Source organism: Periplaneta americana, chromosome 3 (genome assembly GCF_040183065.1).
Source record: "Periplaneta americana isolate PAMFEO1 chromosome 3, P.americana_PAMFEO1_priV1, whole genome shotgun sequence".
NCBI lineage: Eukaryota > Metazoa > Arthropoda > Insecta > Blattodea > Blattidae > Periplaneta > Periplaneta americana.
In genome coordinates this window covers 9,307,295-9,329,262 of record NC_091119.1, presented here as the reverse complement: position 1 = coordinate 9,329,262, position 21,968 = coordinate 9,307,295, and the positions used below count along the sequence as shown (strand labels likewise).

At 35.5% G+C, this 21,968-nt stretch overlaps 1 protein-coding gene across 2 annotated transcripts in view; it reads right to left on the bottom strand.

Moving 5' to 3' along the window:
* Positions 1 to 21,968, bottom strand: part of Pepck1 (Phosphoenolpyruvate carboxykinase 1) — a 242,230-nt gene that overhangs the window by 19,680 nt on the left and 200,582 nt on the right. Inside the window, exon 1 of one of the 2 annotated variants that reach the window (XM_069819980.1) lies at positions 1,465 to 1,695. The exons of the other annotated variant lie outside the window; for it this stretch is intronic. Within the exon in view, the coding sequence (XP_069676081.1) occupies positions 1,465 to 1,499 (35 nt within the window). The 5' untranslated portion in view covers positions 1,500 to 1,695. Of the gene's footprint in view, positions 1 to 1,464; positions 1,696 to 21,968 lie in introns of those variants that run through there. 2 annotated transcript variants of the gene reach the window in all.

The window sequence follows — 21,968 nt, the reverse complement described above, 5'->3', positions numbered from 1 at the left end:
GGAGCACTTTGAACCGAGTTCTGCAGTTGCTATGTCATCTCTGCCACTTGTTGCCAAGTGGACTCTGGTCTCTGGAATTCCTTGCCCTGACGTTACAAAATCGTTGGAACCGATCCTATATTCACGTTATCAATAAACTTGCTGATAGTGGCATCTGCAGACGTATTAATGCAAACATATCTATATAATATATTACTTGTCAAATAATTTTATTTGTGAGATAATTTCGCTTCCCGTCTGAACAGCTTCTAGTAGTCTACATTTTATCAATTTTCGTACTGGTACTGGTACTACTTTTTATGACTAACTTTGTTAAAGTTTTACCAGATTGACTTAATATCAAATTACAGTGTGTTTTAGGCGGATTTAACATTTCCATAAGAAATCTATAACTGTATAAAAACAATGAAGAAATAATAATTTAAACAGTAGGTCATGTTTAGAAACCAGCAGGCTTTGACAAATTGTAAAACAAGAGAACATCAGGCTTTGACTTAGCAACCATAAATTGTGTTCTCTTGACTTAGCAACCATAAATGGTGTTCTCTTGTTTTACTAATTGTCGAAATCTGTTCATTTATAAACATTGCGCATTGATTAAGCTATTTCTTCATTGCTTTTATACAAAAGTTTCTTATGTTCTATGTCTATAAAAACATACGCTATGTATTTTTAACACGTACCAGTAATGGAACACTTGGAGGTGTCTTCATAGCTATGCGATTGAACTGAAGTACATATACGCTACTGTATATTGAAATATAATCTCCACTTCAACGCCAGAAATACGGAATAGTGCCAACTGCTCTAATGTTTTTAGTTTCTAATGTAGCCATATATCATACAGAATGGAAATACGATGAAACTCAAACAATCCTAAAATTGCAAGCATATGTAAAAGCATACGCGATTTTTTTTTTTTATTTTATTGTAGCAATAATGCAAGAAATCTACACAAAATACAATATCTGCTAATGTGCTTATAATTTTGAATATATTCATAAAATAATCCTGTAACATTTTCATTCTGAGCTAGTTAAGCTGTACAACGCGTTCTAATTTATTCCCATAATAACAATAACTAAATATGATAAAACTTTTAGCTTTTACTCAGAAACCGACATGAAATGTTGGCATAATGTTAAAATAACTAAGTACGAATTCTTAGACTAAATACTACAATGACAGATTGATTAGTAAAGCAAATCCAGATTGTTATAGATTATAGTTACTGTCAACTCTTTGACACATTAAAGAGTTCAAGAAAATTAGAAAGATTGTCATATTTAACAGTGCATCGTCACTTTCCTACTTCCATATTTGTCACAGCAATACAGAAGTACCGGCAGGTGAAATGCACATGGCCTATATAAGGCCAAGATCTGACAAGTTACATGGAATTGTTACGTCATCTAAACAAAATGAGAGTATTATGATAAAAACGAAAGAGGTGCAAACACTTACGGCATATACTGGTCTTTTTCGATGACGTCTGGCATTTTGACGAAGATTTACTTCCGGATTCCGTCTGTGAAGATCAGAAGTCTTGCCCAACTCGGAGATTGGTTCCCAAGAGTCTGCGAAATCTTCAAAGGTATGGATGATGGTACATTTGAATAGGATGTTTTAGGGGGAAAAAGGAGTGTTGTGTGTAGTTAAGAAGAGGTTTGGATTGTGATCCAAATGTAGGACTAAGTTGGCATTTTTATACCCTGGATGACAGAGGACTATTGTTCGAGGCAGTGTGGGGGAAAGCCACCGTAAATGGCGGCCGGCGGGGAAGGCGGCACACAGCTGACGGACTGACGCGGTCGGAGCAGATAGCTCTGCTTGGTGGGGGAAGCAGCAGTTGCATGGCGACCCAATCTTTGACAACAATGATGCAAGTGATCAAAGTTCTTACAAGAAGTAACCGTAGTGATTGGTAATACCGCTAATATGAATATGAATGAACCAATGGTGGGGATGGCAGATGTGGCAGTGGAAGGGATGACTTTCTGTCCTTATCTAGAGTGTGGACTTCGTTTAATTCTCTACAATATTCGAGCGTAATTCCAAGTAGAGATTCCCAGAATAGTGTCAGACTAGTTGTCTTTCTGCCAGTTTTAAACGCTACAGTTTCAGTGCTGGAACTGTTTCGAGTAATAGTTTCAAATGTGTTTGACAATTTCGTGCTTTAATCGAAATTTTAATTGCTATCTTTTCTAATTGCATTCGATCTCTTAGTTAAAATTATATACCTACGCAATAACTTCATAACTAGTTAATCGGGCTAAGATTAAACATTAAAATAGCAACTTAACATGGCCACCGCACTTAATATCGTCTATCTAAAGTCAGTAAATTCACTACGCTGTATTATTGAATGTGAGATTGGCTGTGATTTGTTTAAATTGTAGAATACATTTCACGGATTTGTGTAATCGCTCTAATTATCGATATATCTCGTTATTTTCGTCGTAATGTCGTGTTTCTGGCGGCATATCCATATTATCATAATCTAGTATATACAGTCACGAAGCTTGAGTTTTGAGGGTGCTAGAAACAATAGACTGTGCAGGTATTATTTCGCATTGTCTGTAATGAGGCAATAGTAGTAATCCTAGTGGTTAGCAACTATCTATGGATGCATTTTTATTACATATTGAGCTTCGTGACTGTATATGCTAGACTGTGATATTATTTTATTCAGTGAACGGATTACAGTTCTAAAGGTGCATCTACACGGTTCAGTTTTCACGTTTACGCATGCAATGTAGGGAGAATAATTGAAAGAATCTAGTTGAAAAAGAACGTTCAATTAAGACGCATGCAAATTTTGTATATATATAAATTAATTAATATTAAATATCATTCCAATACTTAAGCCTACTTGATTCGCAAAATTATGGTTGAACTCTCGGTATTTGCGATAATCTTCAATAAAGCTAATCGTACTTGCCGCCATTTTCAGCTTAAAAGGTCCACCATCACCAAACAAAAGAATTTTCAATTTATTCACGGCCACCTAAAACAATCAGCTGTTTGCTATATGCTACTGTTTAAGAAATACGCACAAGATACCCACCAACGATGGGTAGCTTTCAATTGCTGTATGAGCTCTCTTTTTAGTGGGAAAAAAGCATTCACAATTGAATGCGTTTCATTCACTCTTGCATGCATTAGTTGAAAGAAAAGTTGAACTGTGTAATGCACCTTTATTTGTTTAATTTGTAGAATACATTTCACAGATTTGTGTAATCGCTTTAATTATCGATATATCTCGCTATTTTCGGCGTTTTGCGGTGTTTCTAGCGGCACATCCATGATATTTTATTCAGTGAACGGATTACAGTTCTAAATGGTGTAGCTGGGTAACTTTCGGTGCTGGACCCCGGACTCATTTCACCGTCATTATCACCTTCATCTCATTCAGACGCTAAATAACCTAAGATGTTGATAAAGCGTCGTAAAATAACCTACTAAAAAAAATAAATGCTGTGACTTTATTGCAACTGTTACTTCGAAAGCTGTTGGAGTAGAATAGGAATCACTCTTAGAACTGCGTCTTTTGTAAAACTTTTTTCAAGATAACCTTTCCACATTTTGTTAGATATTGTGACAATAAAAAGCGGTCGTAAAACACGATAGAAGAAACTCTCTAAATACTGATAAGCCTACAGTATGTGGGTATGGGAACAAGGTTCGTGCACCCAAAGTAACATCGTCATAATTGTCTATTTAATTCGTTTATAATATTTTCTTCGGTATTAAAGCTCTATTACTGTATTACTGGAAATTTTGTTAAGTTTTGAAATAGTGTTATAAACACGATATTTCTTACGATTTGTTTCTGGGTACGTTGAATCTCTTTGTTAAGTATCGCTCATGGATAGAGTGACTGTTTCTGCAGATTTTGACACAATACTTTGCTGTCCGTATGTAACTATATTTTACCCGGTTTGAAATAATTCCGTTATTCTTATCGATCGAAACTTTACATTTGAAATGTTTTAATGGCGTCAGAGCTTCGAAATCACAAGAAAACATGTGATTCCCTGGCTGTTTTCCTCGTTTACAGCTCTTGAAACATTTTAGTTTGTCTTGGTCGAATGTGAAATCTTTAATTTTCTAGATTACAGGAAAAGAATTGTGCCCACACCTGTGGAGTAACGGTCAGCGCGTCTGGCCGCGAAACCAGTTGGCCCGGTCGGGGCAAGTTACCTGGTTGAGGTTTTTTTCGGGGTTTTCCCTCAACCTAATACGAGCAAATGCTGGGTAACTTTCGGTGCTGGACCCCGGACTCATTTCACTGGCATTATCACCTTCATCTCATTCAGACACTAAATAACCAGAGATGTTGTTACAGCGGCGTAAAATAACCCAATTAAATAAAATAAAAATAAAAGAACTGTGATGTATATGATGGGTCCACGAGAAGAACAAGCTAAATGCTGGTTCACAATAAACCGGGAACGGAAACGGCAACGAGAACGAGAACGGAAATATTGTTAAAATAAATGTATTTAAATGTGAGGATTCACAATTAACTATTGTGAACGTTCATATTTAAATAATTTATTTTAACATTATTTCCGTTCTCGTTCTCGTTGCCGTTTCCGTTCCCGGTTTATTGTGAACCAGCCTTAAGTCACTTTTTGTTCATTTTTGTTTCTCCCCCCCCCCTCTCCCCACCTGCTAGCTAACAAAATTTACCTTTCTAGTAAATCAGAGTGGCAAAAAGCTTGTATTGTAATATGGTAACTTAAACTAAATGAGATATAAACACAGTCTACTATATACAGTCACGAAGCTTGAGTTTTGAGGGTGCTAGAAACAATAGACTGTGACGGTACTATTTTGCATTGCCTGTAATGAGGCGATATTAGCGATCCTAGTGGTGGGCAACTATCTAATGTTTGCATATTTACTACGTATTGAGCTTCGCGACTGTATATACTAGACTGTGATATAAATATTAATGATGTGTTATCAGTGTACGTATGGATTTATTGTGCTATGTCCATATTTCTATTTGGACGAGAAATGGCAGACAAATTTTGTTTCGAGTTTCTATCAGTTATTTTATTTAAATCTAAGATACTGGATCCATAGTTTTACTTTTATGGAATTCATCACTCTATCTTTAACACGAGTAGTTTCAGAAATAATGATAGCTAATGAATCAGTAATCTCTTATTTATATGTTGAGCAAGTTTCAATGTTCAGCGGCAATGTATAAATGCTGCACTCTTGGACTTCAATTCCATGCAAATTTACAAGCTGTTTTCTCACACTTTTTTCAGCACATTTCGTCAGGTTCGAAGTGTAAAGGCTCTTACAATTTTGATGCTAGGAACATGACATTTTTATTGCATGTTCTATATACTGTGGTTAACAAAATAGCGAATGGGTGTTTATGATTAAATGAATAGTTTTATTAAATAAAAAATGAAATATTTATAGTGGCAATGAAAAATTTCTATTTTTGGGTATACAGTGGTTATAAAAAATGTGTCCCCCTTTTGTAGTAAAGATATAGGAAAATTAATACGTGATGCTTTTCTAAATATGCCATTGGTTTTTCAAAAAAATTTTTCAAACAATTTACTGAAAAATTGAGGACATATTTAATTTTGAAATATGAAAATTTTTAAAGTATTCTTGTTAATAACTCAAAAACTAATTCATTCACAGAAATTAAACTTCACCACATCATTAGCTATCACTCCGTGATTATTGTATAGTTGGTACAACCGGTAACAAGAGAACAGCTAATCATAACACACTACTGCCATCTAGCGGAATATTTATAATGAGATGGTATAATAATACATTTTCAAGACAGTTTAGTATTTTTTAAGTCAATTAATGTTTTATTGTATTAGAGTACTTTATTTCTTCTAATCTTTATATACTTCCTTCTAATCGTGTAATAGTCAATTAAATACCACTCGAGTTTTGATTTTCTCTAGATAAATCGAAACCTCTAGTGAGATTACTGTTGATAAAAAAAAATGAGGAGTGAGAAAGGAAATAAGATAAAGAATGTAGGGAAATGGAAGACCATAATAGAGGGTGCTGCTGTAGTGTGTTATTATATTATATTATTGAAGAAGAAGAAGAAGAAGAAGAAGAAGAAGAAGAAGAAGAAGAAGAAGGATAATGGAAATGAAATGTTATAATGATATTGATAAAGAACAGGTGGAAAAGTAGGTAACTTATTATTATTGTTATCCAAATATTGAAACCCTATTTTACCTTTGGTATATTAGGGTTGTAGTTTGTTACATGTGAAATACATTATGTAGTGATAATACACAATTTTAAAGAATTAATAGTAGGTGTGAATCATAGTTACAATATAAATACACTAATTAAGAGACAGTAAACAATACTAAATACGTTATGCAATAATTACTTTCAGTTAAAACAAAATGAAATAAAATTAGAAATTATAATCGAAGGTGTAGAGAAATTGCAAGATTATTACATTAATTTGTGATCTTATACATAATTTTAAGCAATATTAATGAGATAATGCACAGAATTGGCGTAGTTACAAATAAAATACCTATTATATAGTTGGTTTGCGATAGTAAAGAAAAAATAAAAACAAAATTACTTATGGTTACAAACTATATACCTGTCATCAAATACTGAACAATAGTAAAATCTATAATACAAACATAGTTATTGTTGTCATTACTATTATTATGTCCCAAAGATAGACACCTTGTTTTACATAGTGCATTAGGATTTTATAACATCATTAATTTATATACAATTAACAGCTACAGTCTTGCGTGGATGTGGTGTATAAACTCTGTGAATTGTTTGTAACAACATTTTTTTCTAAGAAAATGGTAAAGGGGTGTGGAGTAATTTAAATTGCAATCCGAGATATATCTTAAAAAGAGTCTTTTCCTTTCGAACACTGGACAGTGAAAAATCAAATGTTCAACAGTCTGATTCTCTTTGCATATGCACAGAGATTCTTCTGCACTTTTGATCCTAAATCTTTCGAAGTAGGAACCGAATTTTCCATGACCGGTCATAAATTGAGTGTAAAAGAAGTCGGTTGAGAACTGACTGCAACATAGTCTGTCTTGTACATTGGGAAAGAATAATTTCTTGGTCACAGAGTAGGTAACTTAATGGTGATGAAAAAGAAGAAACGTGACTATGGTGAAGGTGAAGACGAAAATTAAGAAGAAACAAATACAAGTAGAATGGAATATGTCGAGTATTTAAAATACTGAGAATCAATCTTTGGCTTACGGTATCCAACGCACTGATAGACGCGAGCTAACATTTGTACCTGTGCTTGCTTACAACTGATTGGTATCCTCGCGTCTTCCTTGGAATTTTACCCTCCCTTCCATTTAAGAACCCTCGTTCTACAACTTTGTTTCTTAGCACATTAGCCTGCTCGGGATGTAATCTCCTTTTCAATAGACACGAGGGAAGGGACTCCAGCACGTTTCAAGGTTGGCGTGGCTTTCCCCGCCAAGCATAGTAACCCCTGTGCCCCTACACGATCTTACATCCCTTGAGTCTGGCGTCTTCTGTGCTCAAAATATTCACAGTATGGAATCTACAGCGTTTTAATTTATGACTTTGTATTTTTAAGACATATTGGTCCGACAAGTTAGCATGTAAATGAAATAAGTATAAAAAATCATTCAAATAAGTGTCTTAATTAACCTAAAGAATGGTACAAAAAATGACATTAAGTCATTTATACAATCAAAACATGACGAGCGCTTTCGCCAATTAATGACATCTTCAGGTCTAGTAACATATGATACTGTGAGCTTTTATATTATCTATCTATCTATCTATCTATCTATCTATCTATCTATCTATCTATCTATCTATCTATCTATCTATCTATCTATCTATCTATCTATCTATCTATCTATCTATCTATCTATCTATCTATCGTCGACCTGGTTGGCGAGTTGGTATAGCGCTGGCCCAAGGTTGCGGGTTCGATCCCGGGCCAGGTCGATGGCATTTAAGTGTGCTTAAATGCGACAGGCTCATGTCAGTAGATTTACTGGCATGTAAAAAAACTCCTGCGGGACAAAATTCCGGCACATCCGGCGACGCTGATATAACCTCTGCAGTTGCGAGCGTCGTTAAATAAAACATAACATTTTTCTATCTATCTATCTATCTATCTATCTATCTATCTATCTATCTATCTATCTATCTATCTATCTATCTATCTATCTATCTATCTATCTATCTATCTATCTATCTATCTATCTGTCTATCTGTCTGTCTGTCTGTCTGTCTGTCTGTCTGTCTGTCTGTCTGTCTGTGCCATCCTAAAAATAAAAAAAAAATAACATTCATAATGAGTATTGGATTAGGTTGGTTATGGGCTAATTTAGCAACCAGAAACAGCACTGCTACTTTAAATTTAATAAAATCAAGATGTAACAATATAACAAGACAAAAGGACTTCACTAGTATTAATGAAATGCGATCTTTAATTTTTTACAATGATTATAAAAAAAGTATGGGGAGGGAGTGAATATATAGTCCTAGATAACATGAAAATGCAGGAAAGATTTGGACTGGCTTGGTTCAGACTAGAGATTTGGAGGTTAAAAAATAACAGAGATAATTTCCCTCAAAGGACCTGCCCTTTATGCGTGAATAGAGAAGATGATAATCATATAACATTTTGAGTATTATTTTACTAAAGAAATTCGAGAAAAATTCATAAAGAAGTTCTTATTAATGAACAAAGAAATTGCAATTAAAAAACTAATGAATAATAAGAACCGAAAATTACAAAAACAAACAAGTTTTTATCTTTTTTTTAGTTAAAAAATAAAATAAATGTAATAATTAATGGAAAACTAGAAATTAATGGGGTAAATTTAAGATCAGCGTCACGGTCTAAGGCATCCTGCCTAGGACTCGCGTTACGGAATGCGCGCTGGTTCGAGTCCTCATGGGGAAAGAAATTTTCTCATGAAATTTTGGCCAGTGTATGGGACCGGTGCCCATCCAGCATCGTGATGCACTTGGGGAGCTGCGATAGGTAGCGAAATCCGGTTGCGAATACCAGCTATAACGGCGGGGAGGATCATCGTGCTAACCACACGATACCTCCATTCTGGTTGGATGATCGTCCACCTCTGCTTCGGCATGTGGGCGTGATGCCAGCAGCCGGCTGGTCGGTCTGGGCCCTTCACGGGCTGTAGCGCCACGGATTATTATTATTGTTGTTATTATTATTATTATTATTATTATTATTATTATTATTATTATTATTATTATTATTATTATTATTATAATTATAAATTTAAGATCAAGAAACATTGGTAGTCATAAGATTAAACAAGATGTAATTATAAAAATATGATTTAGATTACATGAATATGTGTGCTTGTTTTGTGTTATAGATATAGAAAATTGCAATGAAGAAAGAGTCAATGTCTGCAATAAGAATGAACAGGAGGCAAGCCAGCATCCCTTTGTAACGTATCGACACATAGAAACAAAAGCTCCAGATATAATAGTTAAAACAAGAAGTAAAAGAAAAGAGTTATTAAAAGATAGAAAAATTACAGAACTAGCAAACAAATTTAAATTTGACAGATACGCATTCTCAAAAGTAAAAGATAATAACATTTTGGATTTAATTAGAAATTACTTAGCATACTTACTTACTTACTTACTTACAAATGGCTTTTAAGGAACCGAAAGTTCATTGCCGCCCTCACATAAGCCCGCCATCGATCCCTATCCTGTGCAAGATTAAGCCAGTCTCTATCATCATACCCCACCTCCCTCAAATCCATTTTAATATTATCCTCCCATCTACGTCTCGGCCTCCCTAAAGGTCTTTTTCCCTCCGGTCTCCCAACTAACACTCTATATGCATTTCTGGATTCGCCCATACGTGCTACATGCCCTGCCCATCTCAAACGTCTGGATTTAATGTTCCTAATTATGTCAGGTGAAGAATACAATGCGTGCAGTTCTGTGTTGTGTAACTTTCTCCATTCTCCTGTAGCTTCATTCCACTTAGCCCCAAATATTTTCCTAAGCACCTTATTCTCAAACACCCTTAACCTATGTTCCTCTCTCAGAGTGAGAGTCCAAGTTTCACAACCATAAAGAACAACCGGTAATATAACTGTTTTATAAATTCTAACTTCAGATTTTTGGACAGCAGACTGGATGATAAGAGCTTCTCAACTGAATAATAACACGCATTTCCCATATTTATTCTGCGTTTAATTTCCTCCCGAGTGTCATTTATATTTGTTACTGTTGCTCCAAGATATTTGAATTTTTCCACCTCTTCGAAGGATAAATCTCCAATTTTTATAGGCCTATTTCCTTTTCGTACAATATTCTGGTCACGAGACATAATCATATACTTTGTCTTTTCGGGATTTACTTCCAAACCGATCGCTTTACTTGCTTCAAGTAAAATTTCCGAGTTTTCCCTAATCGTTTGTGGATTTTCTCCTAACATATTCACGTCATCTGCATAGACAAGAAGCTGATGTAACCCGTTCAATTCCAAACCCTGCCTGTTATCCTGAACTTTCCTAATGGCATATAATAATAATAATAATAATAATAATAATAATAATAATAATAATAATAATAATAATAATCTGGCATAAATTTTCCTTTAACTTTAATTGAAAGTCTTAGTTGGACGAAAAGCAATTTAAAAACGACAAAATTTCCATGCACTGGACAATAAAAATCTGCTCTTCCCCTGTAGAGTTGCACCACCTTTTTCTCCAGAATAAAACTACTGATAATACGGTTTTAGAGAATCCGGAGTTTCATTACCGCCCTCACATAAGCACGCCACCAGTCTCTTCCCTGAGCAAGATTAATCCAGTCTCTATCAAACCAGTAGAAGATACCAAGAAGGCACCACTTATGAGGCAACTAGGCTAGGAGATAATAGGGTAAGGTGGCCAGTTCCTTTCCCCTAATAGAATTAGTGTATATTAAGTACTTGTAGCACATTTTCATTTGTATTCCGGTTTTTTAATGTAGCCAGCTGTTCGGCGCATGAATCTCATCTCACACGCTGTTAGTCTGCTTTCGTCCATTTTCTTGAAAGTCCATGCTTCGCTCCCATAACAGAGGTCTGGTCTAGCTATTTTTTATATAGACGAAAACGGGTAGATTTTTTAACTAATGATTGTTTTAGAACTCAGTTAATGGCACGCATGGACTTATTGAATATAAAAATTTTCCCTAGTATATCTACATTTTCAATATAACCTATATATAAGTAATGAAGTTTAGCCGTTCTAGAAATTTATTATTTAGACAGATTTTCCTTGGTACCGAATATTTATCATAAAAGACTTTTTTTTTTGTGGGTATTTCCATAGAGTACTTCTGGCCTACCAAATTTAAACTGTGTACCGACCATTGAAAATTATTTTCAGATGTGGATAATAAAACTAGGTCATCTGCAAAGATTATCGTATGTAATATTAATCGGAATGCTTCCATACCTTTTCTTCCTAAACTCTTGTACCATTGTAGGTGGAACACTTTTTATTGCGTTGCAGGAAATATAACCATGCACGGAGGCAATATGGAATTCGGCCGATATTACGTGACGCTCTTGGAAATGATTTTAATTGTACAAATGCAGTTCTGAGATTTTTATCAAATACAGGTTTGGATAAGGTGATTTAGTTTTTTATTGATCCGTTTTACTTATCCTCCGGACCCTTTACATCCGGAGGTTACATTTGTTGTTTTATATTTGATTTTACATTGTTGACATTTCGGACTTTATACATCCGAATATTTTATAAAATTTTATGCTTTTAAAATTTAATTCACAAGTTATCTCTGGTGGCCTTAGTTTTATTGTTTTATTTGTTCGTCTTGAATACCACCTAGCGTGGTAGAATTGCTCACTTTTATGATTCTGTAGAAATCACCTTATGTATACTGCATTTGTGTGCCTCGCTTTATCGTGACAACGCTTTTTAGTTCTTTTAGCAGTCTGATTATTATATTATTTATGTATTTGTAATATTAAGAATTTTAGATAAGGGCGCAAATAGCCATAGTAGCTGACGCGCCCTTCTTAAACTCTTAAACTCTCTGTACCATTGTATTCATATAAATATTAAACAGAAGAGGTGAGAGTCCACATCCTTGTCTGATGTTTGAATTTCTTTCTTTCCATTCAGATATTTTGTCTCCTATTTGACGGAAATGAGGTTAGTTTTATGGTAGATTATAGACACTGTAGATGATCTGTTGTGGTATGTGACCCTTCGCCAGTATATCTAATGATAAGTTTGTACTCACTCTGTCGAAAGCTTTTTTAAAATCAACAAATGCCAGATGTGTTTCGTTGTTGAATTCACTATGTTTTTCTATCAGAATTTGCATTGTAAAGTATCGGTCACAACATGATCTACCTTTATGGATCCATTCTGTAAAAAAGGTAAAGTTATTCCCGTAACATGCCATGAAGGCACTTGGGGGGGCATGGAGGTAGAGCCCCTTGTTTTCCATGACCTCGGCACTAGAATGAGGTTTATTATTATCATTATTATCATCATCATCATCATCATCCTATCAAGTAGTAGTCCTAAAAGAACTGTTGGCCTGAGAAGATGATTTTCGTGCCATCTTTTCAGATAAAGTTTTCTATTTGGACGATATTTTATTATTGTCTTAGGGAACCTGGATGAGTCTATTCTCAAGATGTGATCTTTCACAACCTGTCATTGGATCCATTCTGTTCTCCTAAAATATTCTCATAATAAATATTTAATTTGTGTTTAATAATCCAGTATTAGCATACATTTATAACCAGCGTTTAGCAAGCTGATACCTCTGCAACTGTCGCAATTTTTTCTAACCCTCTTCTTGAAAACCGGGATAACTATTGATTTCGTCCAGTCTTAAGGTAGTTCTCTCCTTCCAAAATTGTGTTAAAAATTAACAGATCTTAAAAGGAATAAGTGACATGAATGTTTAAATAGTTCAACAGGTATAGCATCTTCTCCAAGTGCTGTGTTACACCTCTTGGTTTTCAGATTCATGGTAAGTTCTTCTAAAGAAATATAAATGGGTTATTTTAAGGGGTAGTGATGTGCATTCCACAACCTCTCCTACCCAATTCCCATCCTCACCTTTACGCGGTGTAACCTGTTCTCACAAACGAGGCTCTGGGGACCGAATCACAGCGGTATAACTGTTCTATCTACTGAGGAAATGCAGTATTGAAGCAGGTCCAGATGCTGTAAGGTGACAGCCCCACCACTGGAGTTACCACCTTGCTGCTAGCAACAGTTGGTGGGAAATTTCGATAGTGTTTGGTATAAAGGGAGATAAGTCATAAAAATGATTCTGAATGTGAGATAAATGAAAATTAAACTTGCACCCTTTTACAAATAATTTTCTACACAAAACATATCAAATTCTAATATTCTTTTGTTTTTTGCGCTCTCACTTGTCACGATCGGATATTGTTTATATTGAAATAAAACATTTGTCGCAAGCGAAAACTAATTAAAAACTATTTCTGTTCTAAGGAGGATATTTTTCCCCTTCATATACTGTTTGTGGCAATAATTTGTCACTTTTCCGATAGAGTGAATTGTTATGTTTTAATTACAAACCAGATTTTTTTCCGGCGCTCGCATTTATTAGTTGATTGTTGTCGATGTCAAACGTTGTGTTGTAAGCAATGGCGAATACAAGCACAATTATTGAGGAAAGTCTCATCGTTACCCCTGATCACGTATATAACAGATTGACCCTCGCAATATTAAAAACGGTAGTATGTGGAAGAGAATAACCACCAGGATCGCCACCGTCGATTGGAAACGAACGTTAGATGGAAGTACAGTTGCTCCATGCAATTCAAATGAGAGTTATGACGTAACTGCTTCTACAGTCGATAGATGGTAGTATAGTAAACTTGATAAAAGTTGTTGCCGTCAAAGCTTATAACGCTGAACAGTCTGTTATGTAGTGATCAGGGTCGTTTAGTGTGTGGGTTCATAAAAAACAACAAACTTGTGAAATGTAGGAAGGAATCAAAGAAAACTTTTTTCATCGCTTTAATAAAGCAGCTTCCAAGTGAAGTCAATCTCCAGAAACTGGAAAAGAAGACTTTCTCAACAGGCTCTGCATTGGATGCAAAACGCAGCGGAGACCTAAAAAATATGCCGACGATGATGTTAATGACTAGGGAGCGGATTTTTGTGTGCTAAAAAATTTAAATATATTCATTTTTATGTGCTAAAAAGTACGAAAATATTTACTAAAAATTAAAAAAAAAATATTTTGTTTTAAATATGACAAAAATACTTTACTTAGCTTGAAAAAAAAATGTTACTAGGTACACACCAACCACACTTGAGTGCTAGTAGTTGGCCGAGAATTGCAGTGAACATCAAAGGTCATCTCCAAATTCTCCATCACAAATGCATGCCGATTATCTCTGAACAATGACTTATACTGTGAAAACGATCTTTCCACATCAGACATACATATTTAAAGAGAGGAATGTCACAAACATAAACACCGTCAATTTCACCTACAGGCACACCCTCCAATACCTGAGCAAATTTACACATTTTTTTATATCCACTGTTTTTCCCAAACACGTTATGGAATTTGTCCCTTAGTACTTGTACTTCTGAACCTGGTAGCGAGTCTAGTTTAATTTCCACGGCACGCACCTCCCTGTTTCATACAACAGGTTTTTGGATGTTTCCAGTTTTTTTATGGTGTCATACAAAAAGCTTAAATTTGCTAATAGGAAAGCCAAATCGTTTTTTAAACAACCATCTTTCAGTATGTTTTGAAGGATATCGACTGACGAAGCCCGATAACAGGGAATCACAAGAAGATGTAGGCCTATTGCCTTACTTGATAGACATAAGCGAGAGGAGAGAGATTTGTTTAAATTAAATAATGTTCATACCCGAGCTCTTATCTGTTGTGTTTCACAAACAAAGCGTGGAATGAAATCATCTTCAGCAACAATAAACATTCCTAATTATGTGTTGCAAGATCTCTCCTCCTTGTCCATGTTAATTTATTCTCTAATAATAACACTGATATGCTGCCTAGCAGTTCTCAGAACTTGAGGCGATACTATTACAAAAATGGATCACGGATACACCACACAGCGCTTAGAAACACGAAGCAACCAAGAATTCTTAAAAAGATAACGTACTTCTGAGTGATGTAATTGATTTAGTTTTAAAATATTTAAAAGTTCTTGTAAAATATTATTTAAGTAAAAAATCTCCAAGCTTTATGTATTTATAATACATTTCCTGAAAATATGTATTTACTCGTGCATAATTTTTTTGTGAAAATATGTGTTTTAATGTGAAATAAAATTCGGGTTTTAAACTTGAAACTTCATGTTCGGAATGTTTAACTTTGTTAATTGTGTTTTACCACACGCAAAAAGAATATTTAATTACATAGGAATCCGCTCCTTATTAATGACTGAATGAATGAATCATTGGAACGTTTACCGATGAAATCACGAAGGGAGCGATCAGCGGAAAATAATGGTGTGCGTACCGAAATATTAGACGTTTGACAATGACACCAATAGGCCTACGTAATTTTTTTTTGCATCCATTAATTGGCGAGTTCAATAAATAACGAAATGGGAGTCGTGAATACCTGGAAATTAACAACGTAGCAATATCAGGTTATCAATCATGCATAGCCATTGAATCAACTAATTACAGATAACACTGGGAGAACTGTCATAAAGATACAAAGCATTGGATCGAACTGGCAGAAAACACTAAAGAGCTATGAATAGATCTCTTGGAAAGGATGAATATTATTAAGATCGACAAAAATATGTCATGAAGGTGACACATACCTTCTCATTATATGAATTATGTGTGTCTCTCCAATTCAGGTCATTTAATCATATTACGAATAATTCTACCGTTAGTAAAGTTTATTTTATTGAACTATTATCCGGGAAACACGCATAAATTAAATAATTGAATAGGATATAGACCGTAATGAGATTAACTTCGGCTTTCTGGTTTAAACACAAAAACATACATAGGCTACATACATAAATGGTAGTTCAACAGGTTGATCACAAGAGAAAATTTTACCTGAAGTGAATGCGTCAGTTGAACTCGGCGGTCAGTTCCGGGAATCATCAGTTGAGCGCTTAAGCCTAGGGAAAACTGACCATCGCGCTCAACTGATGTATACCCAAAACTTACCCCGCGCTCAATTGATGTATACCCAAAACTTACCCCGCGCTCAACTGATGCATTTTTAATCCATTCGCGCTCAATTGATGCACACCCACATATATTTTTTTTATTTAGCAGCATGTCCAATTACCATGCCGGTAATACTACGTGCTTGAGTCCGTCAATACAATATTAATTTCAGTAAAAACAATATCGTGTTATGTAATATACAATTTTTTTTTAAATCAGATGACAGGTAAGTGCAATAATTGCACTATATCTAAAAAAACTTTTGTCTTTATAAGATAATCAAAATTAATCTTGCTTTGTCTAACATACTTACGGTTTTTACGGAACCCGGAGGTTCATTGTCGCCCACACATAAGCTCGCCATCGGTCCCTATTATGAGCAAGATTAATCCAGTCTCTACAGTCATATCCCACCTCTCTCAAATCCATTTTAATATTATCCCATCTACGTCTCCGGTCTACCTAGTTGGCGAGTTGGTATAGCGCTGGCCTTCTATGCCCAAGGTTGTGGGTTCGATCCCGGGCCAGGTCGATTTCATTTAAGTGTGCTTAAATGCGACAGGCTCATGTCAGTAGATTTACTGGCATGTAAAAGAACTTCTGCGGGACAAAATTCCGGCACATCCGGCGACGCTGGTATAACCTCTGCAGTTGCGAGCGTCGTTAAATAAAACATAACATTTCTACGTCTCGGCCTCCCCAAAGATCCTTTTCCCTCCGGTCTCTAACATAGTACCTTCAAATAGTAAGTGGTCAACAGTTTGTTCATGTTGGTTACAGATACACATGGGATTGTCATTTTTTTTAATTGGTAGTAATACTATTTTATTCTTCCATGACCTGTTAGAAACGTTAGGTTCGACGCTAATATAATCTTTGTTTGCATTCTGTCTTGTAGGGGATGAAAAATGATCTTATTTTGTAATCTGATGTTGATTGTCATTCTCTTTTCCATTTTTTCGTAGCTTGGACTTGTTAGTTGTCTGGAATTTCACTTTTCGGGATTTTATTATAACAGTGAAGCAAGGCCTTTTTCACCCGCCGGCTTGCCGCCTCCTTGTTGCCATAGTGACACACGTGACTCTTTATCCATCTGAAGTGAATATTCCAGTTGTATTCTAAGAGCCTCATTGTTTTCGAATGTTTTCAGATACATACGAGCTATTCCATATGAAATCGATCAGTAAAAAACCTCGCATTTTTTTAATACGGTACTCTAATTTTTTCCCTACTTATACATGGTGCTGAGGAGAGTGCATTTTAAAAAATATACTATCGAAAGTCAAACGGTTTTCGTACTATTGAGCGACAAATTTAGCGTATTTTGTAAAAACAAGCCTCTTTCAGCGCTCAGAACTCTGGAACCATTTACTGCAGAACATTGAACGAGAGCTCATTTTGAAGCTGGTAGGTTATGATAACAAGTAATCCTTATTTTTATTGTATACAGAGAGACAGATAATCTGATTTTACTTAGTTTTAGGCTTTTTGCCCATTTGTAAAAATGTAAAAAAATATTGAGAAAAAACCTTGCATTATTAAGAGGGATTCGGCATTGTTTGCTTAGTGGCTCGGCAATAAGTTTCGGGGGTATTAAATAGATTATTTTCACACGCCTAGACTTGAAAGGTGCAACACAGCACGGACTGGCCGAGAGATGAAGATAAGCGAGCGCTGGGCGTCATTTTACTCCTGTGTTTATGAAAACCTGTGATAAAGCTAGCCCAGCTATACGCTACTAGACGAAACATCACGTGTTTATGTCTCCTGGCCTTGCTTGCCTAGGCTAGCTCCCGCCTCACAGTCAGCTGGTTAGTTCAAGCGCGTACTATTTATTTTCTTTAGTTGATATTTTCAATACTTTATCAACATACCATCAGTAAAAAAATGTGTTTATTTGTACTTTCAAAGCGGAATCTAATCACATATTTTTAAAATATTGTTTCCTAGCCAAAGGCGTCTTAATGAGGAAAATCTAAATTTCTCCATTTCCATAAAATGTAAGAAATTCTGTTTATATGTCAATATAAACTTTAATTTGTCAGCATCAAAATAAACCATGATTTTGATCATTGGGTGAAAGGGTTTCGGAGCCACAACAGTTTAAAGTTGCTAATTTTATGAAAATACGATAAATTTTAATATTTTTAATTTAAACACTATAAAGTTCTGATGCCTCAAACTTTGCACAAAGCATTGTATCACAGTTGTCAACGGACAGAAAAAGTTTCATTGTATTTAAAAATTGCAAGGTCAATTTTATCCATATTTCGGTCGATTTGAGATGGAATAGCCCATACATACATACACATACGCAAGGATATAGAAGTATTTTTGTACTAAATTTGTACTCTTTTCAGCAACAATTTTTTCCGGTAATATATCTCTGTTAAAAATTCAAACGCTGAACAAAAGCATGCTGTGTATTCTATTCAACTCAGACTTTCATGGGGCTAAATTCGGTCGTACCACTATGTTGACCACACGCCTCCTCGCTAGTGTGGAATTAAGGACTTATGAAACCCTAAAGTCGCCATTGTGTGTTTAATTAAACACAAGCAGGATAAAGCGAAATAAACTATGAGCACAGCCAAGGAACAGGATCGGAGGTCAAAAGGGCAGGACCTTGTCTATTCCCTTTCCTTGTTTGATACTTTTTAATCAAAAAGTTTAGTCACGAGACAAAGGAATATTCTGTGCTTTATTTACTGTATTGTGGGACAATTTGTTATTTTTACTAAAGGCAAGAGAGATCTGGGAAGAATTGCTGAACTCTGGCGATTTCTAGTTTGAGGGAAAAACTGCTGAAACCGCGGAAATAGTTTCTTTCGTGATCTGGTTCACGTTAGGAATTCCATTTTTATTTGGTTTCTTTGTTCTTTTTTTACCTGTAAATCATTGACTTTTGTCTCGGTTGATACTTTTTGTGCCTCTTTAAGATGTTCAAAGTCCACTTGTCGTGCAGAGAGCTTTGCAAGTTGGACTAATGAAGCCAAACAACTGCGAGTAGAATCTTTTCTTTTATTGTTTATTTATGCTCTTTCAAGGCAGTCGCAAAGTCTAGCGTCGAGGCGAACAAGAGGCTGAAAATAATGATATTCCCGATTTTGTCTCCGGCGACTGACTGGAGCCATGAAAGTTTCCACTCGCACATCTTCAAATTCGCATTTGAATTCTCTCTTTTGCAATTATATAAAATGGTGAAAATATCCGTGATATGTTAGCATAAGTACATTACGTTACATTGCGTCGTTTGTAGGAAATGAAGTGTAAAATATGCATTAACAGCAATAAACCAATTAACACACATTTTATAGCTGTCACCAAACCTCAGAAGAAGCACTGAAGAAAAAAATATACCTATATATCCATATGTTATAGACAATAGGAGCTGATGACAGCCCTGAAAACCGCAACTCAAAATATCAAATGGTTCTCAAGATATGAGCGAAAGAATTTTGTTCACCATTGCTGCTGACGTCATACTGCCGCACCCGTTGCTTGCGTTGTGTAAGCTCGCTTTGTTATGAAAAGAACAACGGTATTTCTCGTGATTTGGACATGAATTATACTGAATGCAACGTGATTAATTAAAGCAAGAATGGACTTGCTACGCTGCGACACGGTGCGGCAGTATGACGTCACACGCATCGCCAGTGTTCACTTTTAGAGATATGTTACTCGGAAACCATTAGTCGTAGAAAAATTCAGTTTGCTCCATTGTGTATAATTAAAAGCATGTTGTTTACAATATATCATCTCAGAATGTGATGAAGGAGTTGTTAGAACGATTTCTTACACTGGCGTCATTTGATTTTGGTCGCCTTGGAAACCCTTACATCATAAATGCGATAAACCGTGGCAAGCTTCGGCACGAATTGGAGTCACGTCATTATCATGGTCTAGTCATGGCCCTCTTGACAATCGCCTAATATAAATACATGTTCAGTTATTCAAAAGTTTTCCAATTCACTGCGGGCTGAAGCAAGGAGATGCACTATCACCTTTACTTTTTAACTTTATTCTAGAATATGCCATTAGGAAAGTACAGAAAAACAGGAAGTATTTGGAATTGAACGGGTTACATCAACTGCTTGTTTATGCGGATGACGTGAATATGTTTGGAGAAAATCTACTAACGATTGGGGAAAACACGGGAATTTTACTTGAAGCAAGTAAAGCGATAGGTTTGGAAGTAAACCCAGAAAAAAACAAAGTATATGACTATGTACTGTGACCAAAATATATTACGAAATGGAAATGTAAAAACTGGAAATTTATCCTTTCAAAAGATGGAAAAATTCAAGTATCTTGGAGTAAAAGTAACAAATATAAATTATACCCATATATTCAGAATAAATGACAGTTGCAAAGAAAGCTTTTAGTAGAAAAAGGAGCATCTTCTGCAGGCCTCTGGAGAAAGAAGTAAGGAAGAGAATAGTGAAGTGCTTTGTGTGGAGTGTAGCATCGTATGGGCACAGTCTACTATATACAGTCACGAAGCTTGAGTTTTGAGGGTGCTAGAAACAATAGACTGTGACGGTACTATTTTGTATTACCTGTAATGAGGCGATATTAGCGATCCTAGTGGTGAGCAACTACCTGATGTTTGCATATTTACTACGTATTGAGCTTCGCGGCTGTATATAGTAGACTGTGGTATGGGGCAGAAACATGAACATTACTACGAAGTGAAGAGAAACGACTAGAAACATTTGAACTGTGGATATGGAGAAGGATGGAACGTGTGAAATGGACAGACAGAATAAAGAAACGAAGCTGTGTTGAAAAGAGTGGGTGAAGAAAGAATGATGCTGAAACTGATCAGGAAGAGGAAAAGGGTCACTGGTTGAGAAGAAACTGCCTACTGAAGGATGCACTGGAAGGAATGGTGAACTGGAGGAGTGTTGGGGGCAGAAGAAGATATCAGATGATAGACGACATTAAGATATATGGATCATGTGAGGAGACAAAGAGGAAGGCAGAAAACAGGAAGGACTGAAGAATACTGGGAGTGATTCCGTGAGAGCTTAGATTTACACGTGAACGAATTTCTTATGCAGCTGTATTGTTCCAGTAATTCGTTGTCAGTGTTTCAAATGATACTATTGCCTTAAACCCATGGTCAAGGGGTAACGTGGCTGCATAGTAAACTAGAGGTTACGTGTTCAAGATTCCGCTCTCTTTTTTTTCTACCTGTTTAGAGATCAAGTGTCATAAATAAATTAAAAAATCCTCCATCCTAATAATTATGAATGCGACAGATTTTTCCTCGCGTCCTATTTGAAGCTGGACTCAGATAAATTCATGCTATAAGAGATCGGTCATATTTTGTGCCTAAGATTGTACAGGCATTACAGTACACACAATCATAGGAATTTCCCCAAATTCCTTGTCGCTTTTTTTAGTCCTTTTTCATCTTTTCCTTTCAATTTTTCCTTATTAATTTTACTTTTTATTATTTTTCTTCCTCTTATACATTCATTATTTCTTTCTTCCTTCTTCTTTAATTTCCTTCTTTCCTGTTTTCCTTCGTGTTATCTTATTCCTCTTTCGTTTCTTCTCTCTCTCTCTCTCTCTCTCTCTCTCTCACCTTACCAATACATCATTTGGGCTATTCCATCTCAAATCGACCGAAATATAGAGAAAATTGACCTTGCAATTTTTAAATATAATGAAACTTTTTCTGTCCGTAGACAACTGTGATACAATGCTTTGTGCAAAGTTTGA